Here is a 24,273-nt window from a genome sequence, read left to right as displayed (position 1 = left end):
TCCCCATAACTGCCTCAAACCATTCCGTTCTGGTACACAACAGTCACTATTTTGTGTAGTAAATAGGCTTGAACAATTTCTATTTCTCTTCCGTGTTGGTATTGACAGTTTTTACCCCTTGAACTCATCAGTCTAACTTTCCTCACGGGAATTAATTTTTTTTCTGTCATGAATTGCTTCCTTGCTTCAGCTGGTTTGTCAGATGTAAAGAGCAATTAGTAAAAGCTTATGTTCTATAGCTTCTGCTTAACTACAGACTATGTTCCCATAAAATTACTCCTCTCCACAGGTCACATACCCTTTTGCTGCCACAGTGAGGATGGCTGAGCTTCACAGTTTTCTTCAAGGAATTAGTGCCCAATATGTACGCCCTTTTTTGAAAAATAGTTAACTCTGGAAAAGTGAAGAGTATTCCTTCTTTGTTGATTACGTTATTTGTTCCATGTTTGTTCTCTCTAATAGGGGAAAGTTATTTATTGATCCAAATCAACAAAATCTCCCCCATGTCTTCGAAAGCAACTCATTGTGTTATTGAAGGGTCATGTATTGGTAATTCTGAGTGAAAAAGCAGGAATTATGTTTTTTCACTGATACCTGCCTCAAACATTTTTTCATTCATTCTGTCCATAATTTTGTCCTGTTAAAATGAAGTGAGGCTCTCAAAAGTAGCAATGAATTTTTCAAACCTAATGTACAAAACATTGATCTTTTAAAAACTAATTCCTAAAGCACAGCATTTTTTTTTAATAACACTTACAATGATAAATTAATATTGCACTTTTAGGAAGGGGACATGTAAATGTTGTAATTTAACCACCTTGTGAAATACTAATGCTCAAAAATTAAAATTATGATTGAAAAATACAGTAAATATGTGGAGCCTGGAAATGTAGTAGTAAAGTGCTACCAATACTTATTTTTACCCAGATTCTTCACTGGAGCACTAGCTAAGCTACATAAGTTTATGATCCTTGACTTAATGAGGGAAAAGTGGAAACTGTTAGCACGCCCGTATTTCCCTTGCCTACCATTTCCCATTCTTGAGTATTTTTCCATCTTTTCGTCCTTGATTTGTCTCAATGTCTCTTTTTCTGGAGAAGGTGCCTCAGGAGGAATGTTTTGGGAGGAATATCAATGTTCTTAAGACAGAAACCAAATCATCTTTGTTATTACTAGTGTAGGCAGGAAAATATTAGAATGTTCACAGGACTTCTGAACTTGAGGAAAGAACATCTCTTCACCCTGCTTCCCGTACTTTTTAAAATCATATAGAAAGACAGGCTCTTTTCTTAATTATCTCCTAACCCACAGGTTAACTGAGTCTTTAAATGGAGGGAACTAAGATGCTTTGAATTAACACAGTGGGTATTGAATGGGTTCATGCATTAGTCATGGTAATTCTCCTCTGTTGTTCTGACCCTAATTTGTACAACATAGATGAGAAATTGTGTTTCCTGGTATTGACTAGAACATGAAGATAGTACCCATTTCCCTAAGGTGAGAGTGTCCCGAGTAAGAGATCTCAGTTCTTCATCTGTTTTTCACTGGGCAGATGTGAAAAGAGAGGCTGATGTCCATGTCTTTGCACTATGGGTAATACTACAGGACAATAAATCTCTTTTTGACAAGGAACAGAAACTTTAAGGGTTTTCATAGAAGCTAGGTTAAATATGACTGTTATAAAGTAATTTCACATAGCACCTCAGTCTGCAGTTGTACTGTCTGGAGGTAAAACAGGTAATTGAAAATGTGTTCTCCACCACAGAAGGCCTGCAGTTGGGAATGAAAAATCAAATCCTTCGAAGAGACACAGGGACCGTCTGAACGCAGAGCTGGACCACCTGGCCAGCCTCCTGCCTTTTCCACCTGACATCATATCGAAGCTGGACAAACTTTCCATCTTGCGCCTTAGTGTCAGCTATCTCAGAGTCAAAAGTTTCTTCCAAGGTAGGTCTATTTATTGCTGCTTTGTACTAAACCTAAAGTGAAATTAAGAAGTCATATTATATTGGTAAAGAAAGAAAAAAAAAGTTCTATTATTAAATCTATTTTGTGCACAGGATGTTGCGTTGGAAATTTTGTGCATTTCTTCCTATGCTGTTTGTGTGTTTTTCAGCAAATAATGGGATAACTCCCGCCCTTCCTCAGCAGCTCTAGGAAACAGGGAAACATGACTGCAAAAGCCCTAAACCGGCAAAGAGGCTGGGGACAGGTGTAGTACCTGTAGATACTTTGAACTCCCTTTTTGAAGCTATCGTCGTGCATGTTCACAATGCCTGTTTAAATGTGATGTGGAAGTCAAGCAGCTACTGTATTACCTGTGTTTGCTGTATGCCAAGGGGACACACAAGGGCTTGCTTGGAAGGCCAAAAAGATCACTGTCTTTCAGGATAAGTGAGACCCAGAGTTTGAAGTGTTGACTAAGGCTGTGCTAGGCTATGCTTTGGTTTTGTAGCTGTCTGGAACACGGCACAATGAAAGCCAAATGTGCATGTTCAGATGTACATAATAAAAATCCTTCCAAATTTGCAGACAGTTTTAGTTTCTTCTGTTGCTGAAGAGTTCACAAGAGCAAAATCCAGATTAGGGATTTAACAATTAAAATCCTCTCTGCATTTATTTAAAAAAAAAGGAGGCCTATTTGAAGGAGTATAATTAACCAAAACTTATAGGTGGACTGCAGAAATAAACAGAAGTATGATTTTATGAACGTTATTTTTCCTTTACTACTCCTGCCTGTTACTGTTCCTTATTATGCACAGTGTATACAAGGGAGGCCTATATTTTCTTGGTTTTGACTGCAGAATAGTATCTGTTGCTTGGCTTCTTGCTTAGAAAATATATCTTGGTATAAAAGAAATGCCAATTTGAAGAGGCTTTGGCAGACTGCAGGGCATTTTACAAGCTGACATCAGATTACAGATGGTGATATTACTGATAGCAGGAGCCTCCCATGTCAACTGTGGCAGCTGGTTGCCCAGCCTCCAGCATCCTGCAGTGTACAGAGTGCCTCTCTTTCCCTTTGAACACATACCTGAGTGTAAGGTCCTCTTCCTCTGAGCTCTACTTTCATTTCTCTTGGATTCACAAGCAATAAGCTGTCTTCAGCTGCCTTTACTGCTCTTCTGCCAGAGTCTGAGATTCATCATCTCTTTCTTTTACAGGATGGGATGAAAGGAAAACGAGTAAAGCCAGACTTCGTTACTCTGAAATGTTCCATGTTTTGAGAGATTTCATTTAATTTAATCCCCAAATTACCTAATTGAACACATAGTTGGTGTTCCCATCATTCTTATTTTTAAGTGTTTACATCATGAAACTAAGGTTACAGAAAGCATTGTTTATAGTAAAGGAAGGAAACTACGTGCCATTTTAAGACGAGAGCAGGCTGGAGCTTCAGAAGGGTGGAGTGGAGGAGGGTCGATCCATGGAAATAACTGGGTGAGGAATGGGTGCTAATGTTTGGGTAAGAGCAGGAGCTGCAGCCTCCTTCATGGACGTCACAATCTACTTCCTTGTAGTTGTGGAAAAATAAGGCAGAATCTGATTGTTTTAAAACAAAAACTTTGGTAGGAAGTCACCAAAAAAAAGCAAACAAAAATATCCATCTCAGTGTTTCAGTCTTTGTTGTGATGAAAGAGGATAGAAGAGCAGAAATGGCTTGTTTGTGGCTTTTTAAGTTAAAGGATGGTACTAAGTTGGGAGCTGTTATAAACATTGTGAGGACAGAGAACAGACCAGTGGCATACAGAGTTGTTACATTTTTTTTTAATCCAATTTTATATCTGGAAAAAATGACCTAGCAAATCCGTATGAATTCACTCAGGGAAAATTAATCCAAAGGAACTCGTGTTCAATAGAAAAGAGAAACCTGGGAAAGGGAACATAAAAACCATAATCAAAGAGGGACAGTGGTCAGAAAATTGTTCTATGCTTGTAATACGATATGTTGACATGAACAAGAAAGCCAAGTGTGGATTTTGGTCTGTTTGCCTAGAGGCAGCATGTCACTACGCAGGAAGGTTGTAATCCCTCCCTGCATGAGACCAGCATGACTCCATCTGGAATACAGCTTTCTGTTGTGGGCATCTCCTGGTCACAAGGCTGTTAGTACATATTAAGGGGTTTGGAATAAGCACGGGCAAGAAGTGGCTGTAAAGTTGGATGGACAAAAAAAAAAAAAAAAAAAAGAGTAAAATTAGCTCAAATGTGTAGAATTTATATGCTTTGACTGTTTGCCTTCATAGGAGAGAAAGTTGAGAAGGGAAGGAATAGCTTAGGATATTGTGGAGTGGCAAAATGGAGGACCCAAGGAATGATGATGAGCAAGTTGAAATTTGGCTGGAATATCAAGCAAAACATAGCTGTAATGAGTTCTCTTCAGCTATCTGATATTCCTAAAATGGATGCAGTGGAGATTCAGGAGACTCAAATTTGTGTATCTACGATACACAGGAATGCGCATCTTTTGTTTAAAAGGCTGTTCTGCGAGTTTTAAGGAAATTAAGCTTAAATTCCAGGCTTTTAAAAAGTGCTTGTAAGAATGCCATTTTTTAAGAACTATGAACAGTGCTATTGGGCACATAAGTTCATATATGACATTGCAGATTCAACCCATAATAGTTCAGCGATTCCCATGACAATTACACACCTTGAACAGTCCCTGTGATTTCTAGACATACTCATTTACTTACCACTAGATGTCCTTTCAGTAGCTACTCTGCAATACTCAGTGTGTAGCACAAATGTTGTATTTATAAAGATCAATAACCAATTGAAGGGTGTGGAGTGACCTCACCACATTGATTTTTGAGTATGAAAATAATTTTTCAGAGAATTAGGTATTAGGGATAGAGACTATTCATCAGTGATTTATTCCCTCTTTGGTGATCGTTACAGGTTAGTACCTCGAAGCATATGGCCAATTCATCTTCGTTAAATTGTTTAAGCAAAGGCCTGGTTCTTTTCCAAATTTAGATCTGGTTGTTGAGATAGATTGTTCTAGTATTCAGTTTAAGTCAGTGTGGTGGATACCCTCCCTCATTCTTAGAAATGTTTTCCTTTGGCTTCAGAACAATTCTTCTGTCTACTTGGTTTACAGTCTTTGTATCTCTGTTATCAGTTGACAGTGGTTCTATTAATAGCCCCGGTCCCCCCAGGCCATACGCATTTAGTCATTTTCCATTTTTCTGATAGGCACTTCAAAATGGCTTGCAGCAATAATGTTCCAGTCCCACTAGGTTTCTTGTATAAAGCAGCGTGGATCTGAACCACTGCTTAGACGGAGAGGCATCCAACTGCTACAGGAAAGCTGTGCTGGCCATTTGGCCCTGATGAAAATTTGCCTTGGTGGGTGGAGCTCCTGTGGGAGTGGAGTGGCACTTAGTGGCTGTGACCACTTGAGCTTGCTGAGCCTCTGTCTTGGCCATGTTCCACCTTGGTTAATTGTTGCCTCTCTTCCTTTACCACTCTTGACAATACATCCTTTAGTGCCTCTTCTCACTTTTTCCACTGGCGGAAAAATGGTGGTCTTGCTCCACTTCAAAACAGACTCTTTTGTCGATTGTTTAATTTTTTCCCTTCTAGTGCAGGTATTAATTCTGTAAATAAATGTAAAAAGAATAGCACCTTGTTCTTTTAGCACCTCAGATCCTTTCTGAGAGACGGCTAACTTAAGCTTCCCATCACCTGTAAGGAAAACCAGTTATGCCAATGTAGATAGACCAATAGTTACAACTAGGGCTTAGAGCTCCTCGTTGTTCAGTTCTTAGTGACTAAACTTGTATCAGTAGGCCACTCAAACTTTCCTTCAATGTACCGTCCGCTAACGTTAATCCTTTTAGCCATGAGCATTCCTAATATATGATAACATGTTGTTGAGTACAGTCTTAGGTGGCAAATGTAGAGACCTAAATATGGAGCAATTTTTTGATTATTCAAGACATGGGGGTATGTTAAGTCCTTCATTATGTAATTTGTATGAAAAGTAATATAATTCAATAGCTTGTTATTTTTCCCATCTGGACATTTTATGCATGCACAAACGTGTGTTTTGCGTTTATGCACACATGCACATATGCAGAGAAATGCAAACACACAAAACCCAGCATCATCCCAACAATCTCCCTTGCAGTATAATTTTGACTCTTTGTGTTTGTTTCAGACTTCAGTGCCTTCTCTGTATTTACTTCCAGCTTCATTTCATTTTGAAAGCTGAAAATCTGATACCTTTATGGATGACTAAATAAGGAATATAGGGAGTCATAGATTAACACTGTGAATAAATATAAAATTTACAGAAACTTTGAATATATTTAAATTGTAATCCAGATCATTCCAAAATTAGTGACAGCCAAGTATGGGGACAAGTTGTTTGACCTGCCTTAGACTAAAGTTATATATGGATTTTAAACTGAATTACAGTAGAGTCTGAGAAATTTGTCTACAAATGTTAGTTCATCTGCTTCCACGCAGAACTTAAGACTTCAGGAAACAGGCCTGTAATGGATTTTCCTGAGTAAAGAACCAGCCATGCCTAAATTCGGGGGTCATTTGTCTAATGTTTTCCTAAATTTGCAATGTGAGTGATTCCACACCTTCCTTGGCAATTCCTAATATCCAAGCTGGAGCTCTCTGACTGCAGTTTAAGCCCTTCTTTTAGAGAAGAACAATTTATTCTCTTTTCTTGTGGCACCTCAGCTTTTACAGCCATGAAGGTATCCCATGTTTCCCTCAGTCCTTTCTTCCTTAGACAAACCATCCCTGCCCTGCTCCTTTGTTTTTCCTGCAAGGGCTATATTTTCTTTAATCGTTCTTGTCGCTCTGCCTGTCTTTTTTCAAGATTAATCTAGGGTATGTGCAATCCATCCTACCATTTTACAGCAAATGATTGATAACTTCTCTCAGCTTATGGTTTCCTAAGTAAGCTTGGACTCCCTTCCAACAAGATTCTTCAGTTTACTTATGAAAACATTATGAGACAGTAGGAATAGCCATTTTAAAGTTATGAAGACATGTAATAGCTATTCCTTCTATCCATATGTCCACCTTGTAGAAGGTAATTAATTTAGTGTAACATGGCAACATATCCTTGACAGATCTGTTGATTTCTACTTACTACCTGTAAGTGTTTACAAATAAGTTGTTTGATACTTTTGTCCAGTATTTGTCTGGGGATTGAAGTTCAGCTTAGTGGTCCTAATATCTTTGGTTTTCTCTCCCCATCTTTCTCTCTTTATCTTTCTAAAGATAAGCTCCATGTTTGTCCTCTTTGCATCTTTCAAAATCCCCCCTTTCCATCGTGATTTCTCATTGACTAATAGCTAGTACATCAGTATATGCTTCAGCTCACTCTCAGAATACACTGCAATGAGTCTCACCAGGTGCAACTAAACTTGTCCAAGCACCTGAGGTGCTAACCTTGTTGTTAGTGTTTAGTGGCAGTATCTGCCTGATCCTAGCTGACGGAAGCAAAAAGAGGCAATATACACTTAAACTTTTTTTTTTGCATTATCTGTTAGTCCCTCTTTGCTGAGTAGCAGAAAACTTTTCCCAACCTTGTATGTTTGAAGGACTTCCAGTATGCTTTTCATAATCTTTGCTTTCTTGCTACATCTTATGCTATACATTGGTTTTTTTGTTTCTCCTTATACACTTGTGCTTTATTTCATTCATTTTTAAAAATATTTTCTGAGCTTCCAGTCATTGAAGAACTGAGGATTTTAAGATGGTCTTTGTTTGTATTTCTCACTCTTCACTGCCACTGAGATAGTTTCCACTTATCTGCTTCATAGTGGTTTGCTGAAAGAACATCCAGCTCCTCCTTCCCTTAGATATCTGTTCTCTGAGATTTCTCCTTCCAGTTCTCCAGGAGCACTGAAGTCTCCTTTCTTTGGGTTCATTGTCTTCATGTTGCTGTGCCTTGGATTGCTGCTGCTGAAGAACCATTGGTTCCAGGATTTCCCAGCCACTTTCACCAAGCTGCCCTTCCACCACCACCATTTATCCCCTTCAATTAAATCTTTTATATAGAATTCTTTTCAGTTCTGGCAGCATAGCACACACTGTGTGGTTTCTGTCTGTCTTGTGATTTAGCATGTATATTAGTGGATCATTTCCTTTTACTCATTTGTGTGTTTGGTGTGATCCAATCCCCACCAATGTTTATCTTTAATGGAAATTGGATTTATCCCCTTTAAGAAGAAAGCAACAAAGGACTCCTCCCAGCTGGCCTGATTTTTCCTCAATTACTTGTAGTCTGTTCCAGCTTTCTTCTACTACTGTGTCCATGGTTGTTGATCTCCTAGCTCAATAACATACATGGACTTTTTATTACTTTGATTCAGATTCCTTAGATTCATTCATTAAATTCTTTAGACTAGGCTGTACAGGACAGACTGTTATTATAGTATTTGAGTGGTGCTGCAGTCCCCACTGCATAGCTTACAGACCTGTTTCTGATGTGACGTGCATGTCTCCAGTGACACAGAAAATTACAGTTGTGATACAAGAAATTAAAACTTGAGATGGATAAGGAAGCAAAGAACGATCTTGCTTTCAGTGCATTATCTGCACTGTAATGCTATTGAACACTGCTGTATGAGTGCTGCTTACCTGAACCAAAGCTCCTGGTCTGAGGTTCCAAGATTCTACTGCAGTGCATGTACCAGGATTCTCGGGCATCCCTTTTTCCCCCCACTGTCTCTCCTGAACATTTCCATTTTCCCAGAGTTTTCTTTTCAAAATCTCTCAGCTACAGCTTTGTTCTGGATTGGCAAGTTCAGCTTTTTGGGTTTAAATATGTTGTTTAGATTTTACTTTACATAAGCAAGGAAAATTTTTCCACAACAAGATTTAACTGATTTTGAAACTAAAGTCATATGTTTGATTTCATTGTTACAATTATGGCCTATGCTGGTTACATTTCCATGGGAAAATTTCTTCTTTCATTTGTTAGCTGGTTCCAGTAGCCTGAAGCTTTCCCTTAAACTTAAACCATAGTCTCATTGAATCACAGGAGGGTTGAAGTTGGAAGGGACCTCTGGAGGTCATCTGGTTCCACACACCTGCTCAAGCAGGGCCACCGAGAGCCCATTTCCTAGGGCCATGTCCAGACAGCTTCTGACTGTCTCCAAGGATGGAGACTCCACAACATCCCTGGGCAACCTCTGCCAGCGTTTGGTCACTCTCACAGTGAAAAAAATGTTTCCTGATGATCAGGCAGAACCTCCTGTGTTTCAGTTTGTGACCATTGCCTCTGATCCTGCCACTGGACACCACTGAAAAGGGCTGGCTTCATCTTCTTTACACCCTTCCTTCAGGTATTTATACACACTGATGAGATCCCCCCTTGAGCTTTCTCTTCTCTAGGCTGAACAGCCCCAGCTCTCTCAGCTTTAACTCATAGGAGAGATGCTCCAGTGCCTTTGTCATCTTTGTATCTTTTCATTGGACTCACCAGGTCCTTTGTACTGGATATATTTAGAACAGATATAGGAAAAGTAAAATAAAATATTTGAATTACTGATAAAAGTTGAGAGGCTATGTTGAGAACAGGATAAAATGCCTAAATCAACAGTCGTGGAATTATACTTCCTTGACTCAGTCTCTTCACTCCCACCAGTCTTTTCTTGGTATGATGTATATATTGATTTCCATTATGGAAATAGTGAGAAGCTTTCAAATTATCCTCAAGCCTCTAGTTTGTGATGAAACGTGTATTCTGAGTTACAAATATAATAGGGTTTAAGCTGTGGTTTTCTGCTTAACTAGGGTTGAAGCTGATGCCTTGAGTTGAGAAGTCCCCAACATATTTGAATATTTTAACAATTACAAGTTTGTTTTTTAAAGACATATTCTGCTGATTTAGAGCACTCCTAGTCCTGTCCTCTGAAAATGAATGCTTGAATGATTTCTTTCTTGAAAAAGCAATAAGAACTTCTTATTTTTGAAAACATACAAAATGTCTTTAGGGTATCTATTGCTGTAGTTCAGTCATGGCTTATTAGATTGTCGATAAGCATTTGGCTTGTTTAGGTTTCTTAGGGCAGCATATTCAGTGGCTTGCACTGAGAAGGAAACTTCATGGGCATAGTAGGTAACAGGTGAGTTTGTGTCTGTGGCTGTATTGAGCTGTCATATTCAAATTACTACAGCAGTCAGAGTGTTTCAGCCAAAAATGAACTGTTCATGAAAGAAATGTTTTCTACTCTCTACTGCTCTATAATTTTACCATCTTCATAACAATATAGCAATTGAAAAAAGGAAAAAGAGATCTGCTGCTTAAGTCTGACATAAGTAAATCTCTGAAGGAAGACCTACTGTCTGCAAGTCATTATTTAACCAAGTGCTAAAACACCGCATCAGTGGAATTTTAGTGGAAGTGTCAAGACTTCAAGCAAGCTACCTGCATATATTCATTCCTGAGATCCTGCAGAACTCATTTTTGGAGAAACAGCTGCACATTGACTCTCCTCCACATTACCTGTTCTCAAACAGTGGATTGTTTTGAATAGATTTTTTGACATTTTGAATTGCCAGAAAGACCATTTTATTGTGATGTATTGCTTATACCAATGCTTCACTTTTTTCTTTTCCCCTTGTTTCCTTGGGACTCCATTCATTCCCTCTAGCAAATACCTGAGGCTGTTTTGTGCTTTATGTCCTCTTGGATAACCTGGAGATCTCCCTGACCCTTGGGAGACCTTTGCTGAGTCTTGAAGGAGGACTGTATCTCCTCTTTATGCCTTGTTGTGAGAGGACGGACCTCCTTGTGCTAGCTAGTTTTCTCTTTAGTTTCCTGCAAACAAGATGGGGTTTGTAGGAGAAGGAGAGTAGCTGATTTACTTCAGAATAAGCCTATACTCAGGAAAAACAAAAGGACTCTTAAATTGTTTGAATTCCTGACACCTTTGAAGATCAAGGGAACCTTCTAGTGCAACACTGTGTTAAGTGTTAATTCTGAGACTGGCTCTAAATTCCATACCTATTTTTTTGAGTAATGGCAAATAAAGGGACCTTAGTTATAAATGTTTCATATCTTGTCTGATACTCCTTGGGTACTTATGCCATGTGTTGTGGGTTGTTTGTATTGTCAGACCTCACAATGTCAGAGCCATTAGGCTGAGTCAGTCACCTGCACAAAGAGGGCTGGACTCTATAGACTTTGTGCTGCTTTCAGGAAATACACCATTGTTATGATTCTTCTTGCAGAACTTCCTCTTGTGATTCTGGATCTGTATCTTATATGGCTTTTCTATTGCTGGATGCCATTCAAGCGAACATCCCTCTAGGAGTCAATGTTTCTCCTGATCTAAGCAAGACTGATTAGAAAACCAGGGAGCTGGCGATGACAACTGACATGAGGGGAATTTTTTGAGTGGTAGATTTCTCCTGAAGGCATTTGGCACTGGAAGAGTTCCACTGTTTCCAGTGATAGTGGAGGTACACTGAACCAGACAACATGGTCACAGACACACACAGTGGCTGGTTTTGTAGGTGTTCCCGCAAACCACAGCTGACATATTGGTCCAATGCTAGGGGAAGTCCCAGAGTACTTTGAGCCATTAGGTGTGGATCTTCATCTTTCTCCAGCTTGCTTAGTCATTTTTAATCATTCTGATTTGGTAGGCTTTTCTGCTCGGTTGCATTTGGTTAGCTCACATGATAAATCTCATGTAGCATCACTGTAAATAAATATAGGCGTGTGGCAGGGAAGAAACTGGGCCCATCTAATCCAGTAGACTGATATGTGTGTTGTCTTTTGCATTCAGTGATGTTAATCTTGCTTGTGCACTGTGCTTGCTCAATCCTCACTCTGCAGCAAAGAATTTCCTCGGCCCAGCCTGGTACCAGCTGTTGAAATACCCTCATAGTCCCCAATGGATCAAATTCTATTATCCTACTCTAAAATGAATGGACTTTCATTGACCTCATTTTCTTGAGTTAAATTGTGTTTGGATGTTGGAGACTGAGAAAGAAATTAGTATAAGTTTAGCTCCACGTTAACCCAAGTTTTCCATGGATATGGAAATAAGATTGGTTTTCATCATAGGAAAGATGGCATTTTTACTTCAGAAGTTGCTAGCAATTGCAGTGACCATAGAAGGTACTAGCAGTAATGTTGTGCTAGTCACTGCTGCAGTGAATGGGAGGTAGGAACGCATTCCCTCAGGCATGAACTTTGGCTTGGTTTACACTTGTTCTCAGCTTCATGAGTGATTACCATCTCTGAGAGGAAGCATGTTCCTTTACTGTCAAGAAAATGATTTACTTCCTTATTTTTAAACACAGATATGTTTTAAAGGAAAGACAATACCTCTTATCCAACAGAATGAGGAATTTAGCTTGGCATAATATAACTGCATAGGGCTTTGAAGACAAATAGTTTTAGGCTAGAGAACAGTGTGGGAGACTTCTAGTTTCTCTTCTCAGTTTGCTACCACCTCACTGCTGGGTTACAGCACAGGGTGAAGCTCTCTGCAGAGAACTCTGAAACAACACAGATGTTAAAGCGGGTCCTGTAGCAATAAGCAGAGTGGCTATGCCACTTTGTGGGTAAGCCCATGTGAATTAGTCCTTCTGAGAGGCACAGCTTACTAGTGTTCGTGCCTTGACATCCCTATACAACTACACTTTTTTTCAGGGTCCTGTTAGCTCCGTGTAGCAGCATAAGACACTGTGCACTCATACCCAACACCCTTAGAGCTAGCTCAAAGATCTCAGCACTATACAATATCATGTCCAGTGCAGACATACCTCTCTGGTGCTTGCCAGACCAGGTAACTCCGTTTTTTTTGTGTCTGCGCAATTATATTGGCCAAAGGAGACCTCAGAATGAGACTTGTGGTCCATGGAGATGGAAAGCTGCAAGTGTAGGCTCAGACCAAGCCAGAACATGTTTCAGTGCATATAGAGCCACCCTCATTTAGTGTTCCTTGTCATTTATCACATCATCAGGCAAAACTCTGCAAGCTGTCCTTAGATGGTTTGCCAGATAGCAGCATGGATGGAGATGGGTGAGAACCATATGACAGTATCATCATAGCCCCTTTGAAGACTACTCTTTCAGAGTAGTGTAAATATAGTCAGAAATTATTTCTGATGAGACTTTCAGGAAGGCAGACCCATTAATACCTTGACTTAAGAGCCTGCCATTCAGATGTAAATCTAAACCACTACTTCCTTTCTAAGACTTTTTAAAAATAATTTGGATTACCGTTTAGCTTTCAAGACTTTGTAGTACTTTTATAGAGTCAGTTCACTGAGTTCTGAAATGCTGTCTCATATGCCTCACTAGCAAGCATGCTGGTTGCTGGAACCCTGAGAAGTTCATGAAGTGCAGTGTGAAGGCTAAACATGGGGGAGAGGAAATGTGGAGGTTGCAAAGATGTGTCAAGAGTAGGCCAAATGTTATTATTTCAAATTGTACTTACCAGCACTTTTTACTATTTTCCTTTCAACTGGAATCCATAGCTAATATGAAGTCATGTGTAAAGATAGGTTTACAGGTCGTAGTCTAGCTGGGTGGGTGGAGGGTGTAGGAAGGTGCAGGGTAGGCTGGAGGGTAGAGAATAAAGATTAATAGCTAGATCCTTAACTGGCTTCCATCATCTACTTACTACATTTTCATATAAATGTTGTGTTGCTTCTATCATCCACTCACAGATGTGTTTTATTGTCTACTTTCAAGAGTTTTATTTTTAAAAACCCTCCTTCTGGCTCTGTTCCCCAAAGTCCTGCTAACGATTGGGCCACTGAAACTCTGAGGCCATTGCCAGTCATGTGCATCAGTATTGTCTGATTGGGTTTTTGTATTGCTACCTCTGCGCTTCCGTATGTGTCGTTGTTTCCTCTCTTATACTGGTTATATGCATGCTCTGTCAGTGAGTGACCAGGTTTTTATTCTGTGGTGGCAACTGTGTTTCCATTTCTAATAGCCCTAAAGGTCCACTGGAACGACTTAACCCAGGGACAAGAGGATACCAAGACATGGAAGATGGGAAGGCTAAGTGGCCTGAGTGTTTTCTGCAATTAATTTTGTTTTTTAAATATTTTATATAGTTTTTGATATAGTCAGTTTAAATTGTTTACTGATAGCATTTTATTGACTTTTTTGAATGTACTTAAGGCGTGTGGTGAGGGTGTTTTTTTTTGCATACTGTGCTTGGACTTTAAAAGGCATATAAAATGAGCAAATGACATCTAAATTAAATATTAGCAGTAAAAAACCCACCTTGCTAGACTTCAGGTAGGCAACCCTGGTTAACCTAGTTACTGCTTCAGAAAATGTGTGCCAATGACTGGAAACTCTTATTTTATGTCGTGCTACACTCAGTGGTGACATCTCCGAGTAGCAGCCTGAGCCATTTGCTCAGTGTTGATATGGAGGAAAGGACATTATCACGTGACCGGCAGACCCTGTTTCTCAGGATTCGTTTAATAATTGTTTCTCCACATTCTGAACAGTCCTCACAGTCTTGGAAAAGACTAGAATCTCTTCAGATCATGCCTTTCAGTCTTCCTTGTTGTATAACTTCCAAAACAGTTTGGGATATCTTTGAATGCTGACCATGGACAAGAGGGGCCCTTCCTTCCTTTTCTCCCAAACCCCTGTCCGTTTGGTTGCCAATATTGCTGCTGCTCCAGCATCTGCTGTCAGAAACGCCTGTCAGGGTGCTGTGAGGGCTGGCTGCTCCCTAAGGGATGGAGGGGTCCCCGTGGTGTCCATCAGGGCCCATGCTACCACCATAGTCAGGAGCAGGGTAGCTGCAGGGCTCAGGGACAGCCCCAGCGCTGGGCATCAGGCACCTCCCTGGGGACCAGCCAGTGCCACACTCTCTCTATCTTGCCTCTATATCCTGGGCACGTCTTGTCCCCCTTCACCATTTCTGGACTGCGACTTCCTCTCTGAACACAATGCAAAGACTGTTGAACAAATCTCGTATCCTCCTCATTGTGTAACCCTTGTCTCGCAGGCCTTCCTGACACCACTGGCGTTTGTGCCCTGCAGAAATCATAGCTAGTCATTTCTCTTTCTTGCCCATTTCTCTGAATGAGCAACTTGCTCTGCCACCTCAGTGGGCATCTCTATGCCTGGCTTTTTCCCATTAAGGCCATGTAATTGTAACAATCCTTGCATGTCAAGTCTTTATACTTATCAACCCTCTCTCTGCTTTCTGTAGTTTTGACTCTTTCTCCTACAGCCGTTGCTCATTTTCCTCACATTGCCCTTTATGGATGAAATACCCTTCCTGAAGTCAGGCTCAGGTCACCCACCAGTTCCTCCTGCACAAAAATATTCTTAGTTATAAGCAGAGCTATGGGTGGCTGGGAGGCTTATAGAAGTATGAAAGTAAAAAAATAGACCGATGATTTAGTCAAACAGAAAAGTTTATGATATGTCACATGATTTATATTGCTGAATCTGTGCAAGACACCTTTCTAAGCTGTGACTAGATATCATTTAGATACTTGGAAATCATAAAACATGAGATGGGAGCTGGTGTCTGCAAAGCTTACCTCGTTTGGTATATGATTAGTCCTACAGTTTGCCTCAATGGATTACTCTGAAGGGCTTGTTTTCATTTAATTGTATTTGGTCTAGTATCTTTTTTATGTTATTGGAAAGAAAATCCCAAGTGATTAACACAGATGCTTTTCTGCTTTATCTAATGTAGCAGTAACATATTAGTCAGTACTCTGAACATTCCCCACCATGTAATGAAATAATTTTTTTAGATGAAGCACAGCAGATTTCCCTTTATAAATCCAGTTTTAATTTGATTATCTACATGATTGCACCAAAAATTATAATGCAACTGACATTTTCTAAAACCTTGACATCTATATGAGTAGAAGTGGAAGCAGAATGCAGATCAGTAAACTAAATTAAATGCTTGATAAGAGAAGTTAAAACAGACTTTAAAAATTCCTTCAAAGAAGCTCATAATTTCTTTTCTGAAAGTTCGATGCTATATAATGGTCTTGCCATAAATCCACGTGGATTTACCATGTCCCTAAAAGTCCATTGAAATCCCTTCAATACACTCCCTTTTCATATCTGCATGGAATATATCAAGTTGAAGGTATATATTGGAACTAAATCTCTGCCTATAGTATTTTGTTATAATAAATAAAGCATCTGCTATTCCCATTTACCTCTGAACCTGCAACATGAATTGGCTACTTACATACTGGAAACAGCTGAAAAAAGTTGAGAGAAGAGGATCGAAAACAAGTAAAGATCCGATCTAAATCAAAACCCAATATATTTTATATTTTTTTTTAGTCCATTAACAACTTCATACCACTTTACTAATTGTGTAGTTGCAAAATGTATGTCACCTTCTACTAATTTTGCATAGTCCCCTGAGTGTTTCCACATCTGTGCAGAAAATGCTGTCTTCTGTGTGTTAGTATTGTTGTGTATCAGTGTCACTGAAATCTTGTTACGAGAACTCTGTATTTTGTTCCAAATAATTTATTAAAATGATATTGTGCCATCAAATGACCTCTGTAAGCCTTGTGTGGGAAAATGGCTCAATAAATAATAGTTTATGAAAACATTTATTGAGAGGAGAAATAATCTAACCTAGATAATACATCTTGAACTGATGAATATAAGGATTTATGTGGAACGTATTCCAATATGTTATTATGAGGGCTGAGACAGTAAAGTGGAGAAAAATGGAACTGCATTTCTTCTTTCCATACTTTTTAATGTCTTAGCCTACGTCACTGCATATAGACAAAGGCTGTACATCTCAAAACAAGTAATATTTGTGTGATGAAAGTAGAGCTGTTTAAAATTACAGGAATTACTTTAATAGCTGTTAAATGCTCAGTCATGCAAGGTGCAGAGCGATCTCAGATTACTGTGCGTTCAACACAATTGATTTCAATACTTCTCCAGAATCATCAGGACCGTGTAATTACACACTAGTAAAATTGCTCTATGTACTTGTTTAAGGGAAGAGTTCTTTCTTGTGAGCCTTATACTAGATGCCATGTCAGAGAGTTTGAAGGTATTGCACATTGCAATATTCAGTCCTCACTGTTATTAATGCTAACAAGCAATTTAGAAATATTTAATAAATATGGTAGGAAGTGCCATATTACTTGGGGACGGCGATCCACCCTACATTTGTTGCTGCAGACTTATGGCTCGGAAGGCAGACAATGTCAGTTTGGAGGTTTGCTTCGTTATCGCACTTTATAAACATTGTGATGGTAACTGATAATGTTTTTAAAACCAGTGACATGACCGAGATAGCCACCGCTGGCATGATGAGGTGGGAGGAGAGGTCGGTGTTGGGACAGAAGACATGCCCCTCACAGCAACGCTACAGGGCGCTAAGTTCCAAGAGGTCATTTGGAAAAGAGGAGTTTATTGTTTCTTGTCTTTATCAAGTCAAGTCACGATTTCCAGACAGGAGTCAGCGTGTTTACTTTAGCTATTCTAGCATCAGCAGATATTCCATCTTCTGAATCTCTGAAGATAATGTCCACCTAGCTTAGCAGGAAATAAAGTGGAACAGTTTCTTCAGCTAGAGAAAAGCTGCAATGGCAAAATACAATTTTGTGACTCTTCATCACTCTCTTGCCAAATGATACATACAGCAGCATGTGAAAAACATGTTGCGGAAGGCTTTTAAGCTGTATATTCATGTGCCCTGAAATGCCTGTAGTGGAGACTGTGAAATGTAACAGAAAGTTTCCAAGGATGAAGATGACAGTGAGAAACCCAATCTCCTTCCCACCGAGGCAATCTGCCAGGGAAGACCTACTGTAGGCAAAATTCAGGCAAAAAACCTCTTCTCAGAAAACAGCACGTTTGGCTGGGGAGGACACTTAAATACAACTGGTCAAGTCCTTAAGTCCTTGTTATGTTTTGCTTAACTTTGGCATTAGTGGACTAATACAAGTCAGGCCTTCAAAATCTGGCCCAGCGTTTTGAAAACTGCATTGCCTGAAATTACATGTATTTTTAGGAATGAAAGCAAAAATGCCATTGAGAAGGTTGGAGCCTGGGAGGGGTGAGCTCACACCTTCACCACTCCAGTAATTTGGCTGGAGAGGTTTCGTGCTAGGTAAATTGGGGACCCGCTAACCATATTGCAGCCAGATTCACAGTGGCGGCAGGCTGCTGGAGGGAGAGAACACTGGAAAGTGAACTCAGATCTAGGCAGAGATAATGGGATACATGTGAACAATTTGGGGGATTTTATCAGTGTACTTTCATGTCAAGCTTTTAATTAAATCTGCCAATTTTCTTTTTTCTGTATGTGCTTTTACTGTTTACCTTGGTGACTTTCCTTCCCTATTTCAGTGTCTGTAGTTTGTTAATCTGTTTTCTTCTGAAATCTTTGAGAAATATTTTCCACCCCTTTTTCTGTAAGGTCTTTCTAGAGATAATCCACCTCACCTTTTTTTAAAATGCTTTTCTTTTTTGCATCTTCCTCATCTGTAGATTTTCTGTTTTCTTCATATAGGTTTTTTTCCCATCTTTGCTACAACATTCTCTCTTTCCCTTATATTTCTTGTTTTGTCTCTAAGAGTTGTTTTTTTTTATATCTGCTCTCTGCCATCCCAGAACTGGATCTCCATCTACTAACAGACTGACATTTGTGGGAAAGCGATGCACACTTTTTTTTTTTTTTTTCCCCTGCTAGTAAGACATTTTTCTCATCTCCTGTTGGGTAAAGGAAGGATCAGGCAAACTTCTATTCTACTCCATGAGGGCCTTTTGCCCTATGTGGTCTGGGTGTGGTGAGCTCAGATAGCCTGCTGATGCTTTCATTGCATGGGCCACAGGGAGGGGATGTACCTTTCATTCCCTCCCCTACACAGAGCCCTACCACAGCGTCAAAATTATGAGAATCACTGCAGCAGAGGGATGAAGCCTTAGGGCGGGAGGGGGGAATAAAAAATGAATTGTTGTCAACCCTCCCTACTGCATTAGGCTGCCAGATGATTGCTTATTCCTTGCTCCCACCCACATGCTTCATGCCACCACCAGCATTCTCGGTCCTTTGTGGCTGATGTTGTGGCTAGTCAGCTGATGAGTCAGCTCTGCTAACCAGTGCTTTTCCAGCTCCCTATGGCAGGGATGGCTTTGGCCTAAGAGTTTCAGCCAGGACTCTCTGCCCAGAAGGGGAGGGGGGCGCTTGGGCATGTTAATCGATTCATTTAGAGGTTTATCATTCTGTATATAAGGAGCAGGTTTCCAGGGGTGTGCATTTCAGCTCATCTTGTTCTCTTTGCATACACTCCGATGCAGGGAATTTTGAAACTGCACCCTGTATACCATCTGTTAGTATGGGAGTGTAGAGTTAATGGGAAATTCAAACTTTGAATAGGTCAGGAAATTCAAAGTTTTGTTCTCACAGCAATTAACTACATGTTGGTCTCAGATGGTATTTTAACTCATCGGGTTAATGTACAAAATGAATCTTGCGCCACAGCTGAGTTCCCGCTCCACAGCTGAACTTGGCACAGGGACCGAGTGGGAGAAGAGACAAACGGAGCTTCAAAATACCTTTGTGCCTCCTCGATGCCAGGCAGGCCTGTGCCTCTTTAGTGCTTCCCAGGGGTCAGAACACCCTCCGGGACTGGCACATCCAGTGTCTCACAGCTCATGTCAACTGGGGAACATCTGGGCAGTGGAAAATGCATAAGGCATAAGAATGTTCCAGCTGCCCCATTCCCAGTCTGCCCTGTCCTGCCTTGACTCCATCAACTCCTGGCTGTGTTGCCTTGGCTGGAGTGCTATGGTTAGGCATTCCAGCTTCATTTCTTATGCTGCACATCAGGCAAAGGCTGTGCTGTGCTAGGACAGGTTATATGCACCACCACGTGCAGAAGGTTCAGTCACAACAACTTGCATTAAACTAATCTCTGCAGCTGCACTATGTGTTGTCCTCTTTTTGCCTGCTACTTGGATAGTAGGAGGCATCCTTCAGCAGTTCAGGCCAAGCTAGAACTTCATTTATGTTGCTGTAACAGGATGCTTTTTTTCCTTCCACTTCCACAAAAACTGTCTGGAGAGCACTGGGCCACAGTGGAAAGGCAGCTGAGTATCAAGTATGTACAGTGTGTTGGGGCAACAGGAAGGAGGGTGAGGGCAGAAGCTTTCTTTTGAGCATGCTTGCTATAATTTTTGTAATCGAGTTACTCAGAAATCCTTAAAGCTTGATTGTAATGACTGTAATTTCTCACAGTACTTAAACTTATTTCTAATGAAAGAATACCTCTTAGCGGCTATTAAAAGTAAATTTATTTATTAAATAAAAATTTATATTACACTAATCTGAAATGGTTTGATTTTGGATTATTAGTTGGAGTATAAGTGAGCTGGTTTACATTTCTCTGAATAATTTTCAAATCAAATAAACTTCACAAGAGGATTAAAAAAAATAATGTAAAGGCAGATTTGCAGCTAATCCAAATTACTGTCTGCATGATCTCTTAGATATATAGGTGGTGTACAGATCTTTCACTGCTGGGTGCAAGTTTATAGAGCTGAGAAGGGACTGAGGAAAGCTTACAGTAATTATTTGGAAACTGGCATATCAGAGGTCATTGCTTATCCTAATCTCACTATAATAAATTACTGACCAATTCTTTCTCTAGAATTGCAGACCGAATGAGACTTAGGCACATGTATTAGATGCCTTCTTGCATCTACTTAGAAAATGGAGCAATTGACCACATGGTCTTTGAATAGAAGAGGTCATATTCTTGAGAAAAGATTGCAAATATTTTATTTTCATATAATAAGGAATAGAAAAAGGACTCTCAGTAAGGCAGGATGTTTTAAGTACCAGCTCTGTGGCCAGACTGTCGTGCAGAACAGAGCTGAGCAGCAAGTATTCTAGCAGCTGTTTACCCTGAAATACCCATATGTAAACTAATTCCTGCTGTTACCAATGATTTTTTTGCCAACTGTCTCCAGAAGAACAGTATAATTTATTTCTGTAGGTAAAGTAGCACAACAGTACTCTGGTGTATCTCTCGCCATAACTAGAAAGAAAAATTGCTGTGTTAAATACTTGCATTAGTATCCAATGCTCTTTCACTTTATCTAAATTTCTTGTGGTTTAGCTGAAGTTCATAAACAGGGACAAAGTCACATCTCTTTGTTTGGGCAGGAGCTGACCTTCTATATTTTTCATTTCCGTGGGAAGTTGTTGTAGTGGTAAGTGAACGGGCACAAATCAGTAACATAAGACTCGGGGCAACATCTTCACAAGTTTCAGAAACCGGTGAAACTACGGCCTGTCTTCAGAAATGCCTGCAGCCTGGTCTGCACTAGTCCGGTTACCCTCCAGGTCACTCTGGAGGCTGGCAACACCCTCTTGTTACAGACCAGCGTCTCTGTCTCATCACCTCCACCAGCACTTTCTCTGAGCCGAGAAACTGGTGATGCTTGGTGCCTGAGGTTGAGCCTGCCTTGCTGCCCTGACTTCCCACCCATGACGTGAGTGCATCAGGCTCTGACAGTGAGGTCCACCAGCAGTAAGCGCACAATCCCCTGTCCAGTTTCCAGCCTAATTCCCCTCCATAAATATAGGTGGCACCTGGAGCAGAGACGAGGCTGATTTTGGGGTGTCATTAGTTTCATATAAAAGCTAGAATGGGAGGTCAACTTTTGTGTAAAAGGCAAACTGCAGTGCAGATGGGAGGGGACCTGACCCCCTGCCTGAGCTGGGTGAAGATACACATCAAGGTCAAGACTGAATATTACTTTGGATGAAGCCAAGGCCACTTCATAACCAATGGGTGCATCTCCAGAATCCCTGAATCAGTCTGTAGCATGTGTGGGTGCACCTGAATGAGTTTTCACCTGGCTAACATGGCTAAGAATAGCAATGAACTTGCGGGACAGTGTGCGAACGAGTCATCTCAGCCCACACCGAGTCCTCAACAGGCTTAGTGCTGTGCCCTCATTACTATTGTTACTTATTTAAGCTGGATTATAAAGCTGGTTTGGGCAAGCCTATTTGTGCTGCCTTTAAATGAAATGTGTCTGCATACTAATCCTCATAAAATGTCAATGAGCAATACATCCAACTTAATTTTTTAAATTGTAGGCTCCGAAGTAATTTAACAGCTTTTGAAAACTTTATTTCAGGTAATTAGTGCAAATAATTTCATGATGGAACAACAACGGTTGCTTTCATAGCGCTAACTGCTTGTGAAAATAGGCCACCACCCCCCTTCAATGGGTAGAGTTGACTTACCCATAAAAGGAAAAGTATTTTTAACGTTTCTTTAAATTCCCACCTGCCCCCATCACCCAAAGGCCATTCCAGCTACCAGCTACAAGGCATGTCCCTGCAGTAGACTGTTGGTCATTTGTGGGATGTTGTCAGCTAAAATATGAAACAGGCTTTTCTGTCCTAGAAACAAGCTCTAACTAGTACTCATTGCATATTCATAGTATTTCTCCAGAATAAATTTTTTATAGTAAACCCATGTCCTGATCTACCATTTCTATATTGTTGGTGTCCCTAACACTGCAGCAGTGCAGTGTTTAATTCAGGGCAATTTTATCTGTTGTTTGTTGAATCTAATATTTGTTTGACTGTTTACCATGGCTTTTAGATATCTTAATGAACATAATTCACATTAGCACATGGTTGGCAGACATGGACCTTTAAGATAATAAAGAGGAAGAGGCTGAATAAATATTTGAAAAAGGTGCCAGTGTAGTTTAAAAGAATTTTAGAGCTATTTCTTTTAACCTTTTACTTAATTCTACTGGGGCAACATGACTCCATTCAGATAAAACGCCAAGCTATACATTTCTTCCCTGCTCAAATTCAAATAAAATAGTCCTGTGACATAGCTGGGGGAAGCCAGTAAGATAATATGCATGTACCTTGTATCTGCATGGGTCGAAAGGATGGGCTGCCTCTTTAAAAGGTTTCCGTGAACCTGCATTGTTATAGTAAGCTCTGGTAGGCGAGGGGTTGCGTGACTGCAGCAGCCTCATTTGTGACCTCAGAAAAGTGGTTATGAAAGTGATCTCTTGATCAGAGGAATAGAGCTCTGCTGCCTGCCAGACCAGCACAGCAGAAATGAGCCTCCTCCCTGCAAATCTGCCCCGGCAGGAGAAAAAATGTTACTCCTTTGGATGCAGCTTTTTTTTGCTCTGAAAAATAGTTGGCTTAAAACAAAATAGGCTCTAGACGATGCATTTTCTGCAGTTAACTTTCACATTTCTAAAGAAACGTGCAAAAGCATCTTTGCTTTTCCTTTTTGCAATTTGCAAGGTTCATTTTCTGCCTTAAACCTGTTCACGTTCTTATCATAGTACTAATTTGTTTCAGTGGTTATTGGACTGACTCCGGCAGCGAGTTGCAGCGCGTGTCCCATGAAGTTCATATAAGAATTGATGAAAAACCAATATAAACTGATGTCTATGTTACATAATGAGTGTGATGCAGATCTGATGAGACAATAGGAAAGAAATCACCAGTTTTCATCCAGAAGACCTTGACAGAATAAGCACTAAAAGTAATTTATGGATCATAATTCTCTTTATACGTACTATTCACCTAGTATTGATCACTCAGTGAAAGCTGTAATTAACTATAACTGTCTTGAAAGTTGAGGTCCCCGTCCTATATGTTTAATGAGTGGGAGTCGAGTTTCCTGTCTATCCCATAGGGAACACTTGCTGTTGCTTTGGTTCTGGCTATGAGTCAAGGTAGTGGGCACCTTCACAGGAGTCAGACTTGCCTGTTCAAGTTAATGACACATATGCAGAATAGTTGAAACTGGAGAAAAGGTTATGTTTTATTAGCTAGAACTTTGTTTCTGAAATACAGAACTTTGTTTGGTTGTTCCTTGTCTTCACACGAGACGAGTCTGATAAGAACATTGTGACTGTCTTTTAATTTTATCACTATATCCAAGTATTCTCTGTTTTTAAAAATTGAAAGGCAAATCAAAGTAGGGCCACAATTTACATTTGTAGAGTGTTCAGATATTACTTATTCTGCCTTTTTTAAAGACAGTATTTTTCATTATGCTTAGAAAATTCGAATGTCCTAATTTTAGTCATTGACCTAGGGACTGGCATTTTTTTAAAAAAACTTGATTTCTCTAACTCTAAGGGGGAGAGAACAGGTAAGCCCACTACTGGCCTGCTTAGGGTCTTTAGGATCTGCTTAGGATCATTTTCTGAGCATGGAACCTGGCTGTGGAAAAAGGCAAAGCAAAACTTTTGTGAGGAAGTGAAAAATGAAGGTTCTTGTAGTAATTAAA

General features: G+C 40.0%; 1 protein-coding gene across 1 annotated transcript in view; it reads left to right on the top strand.

Annotated features, from left to right (window-relative positions):
• AHRR (aryl-hydrocarbon receptor repressor) overlaps window positions 1–24,273 on the top strand; it is a 70,351-nt gene that overhangs the window by 4,809 nt on the left and 41,269 nt on the right. The window contains exon 2 of the mRNA XM_040588066.1: window positions 1,766–1,947. Within this exon, the coding sequence (XP_040444000.1) occupies window positions 1,766–1,947 (182 nt within the window). The remainder of the gene's footprint in view (window positions 1–1,765; window positions 1,948–24,273) is intronic.

This window comes from Falco naumanni, chromosome 3 (assembly GCF_017639655.2).
Source record: "Falco naumanni isolate bFalNau1 chromosome 3, bFalNau1.pat, whole genome shotgun sequence".
NCBI lineage: Eukaryota > Metazoa > Chordata > Aves > Falconiformes > Falconidae > Falco > Falco naumanni.
The sequence above is the reverse complement of the archived record's forward strand: the minus strand, read 5'-3'. Positions and strand labels throughout refer to the sequence as shown.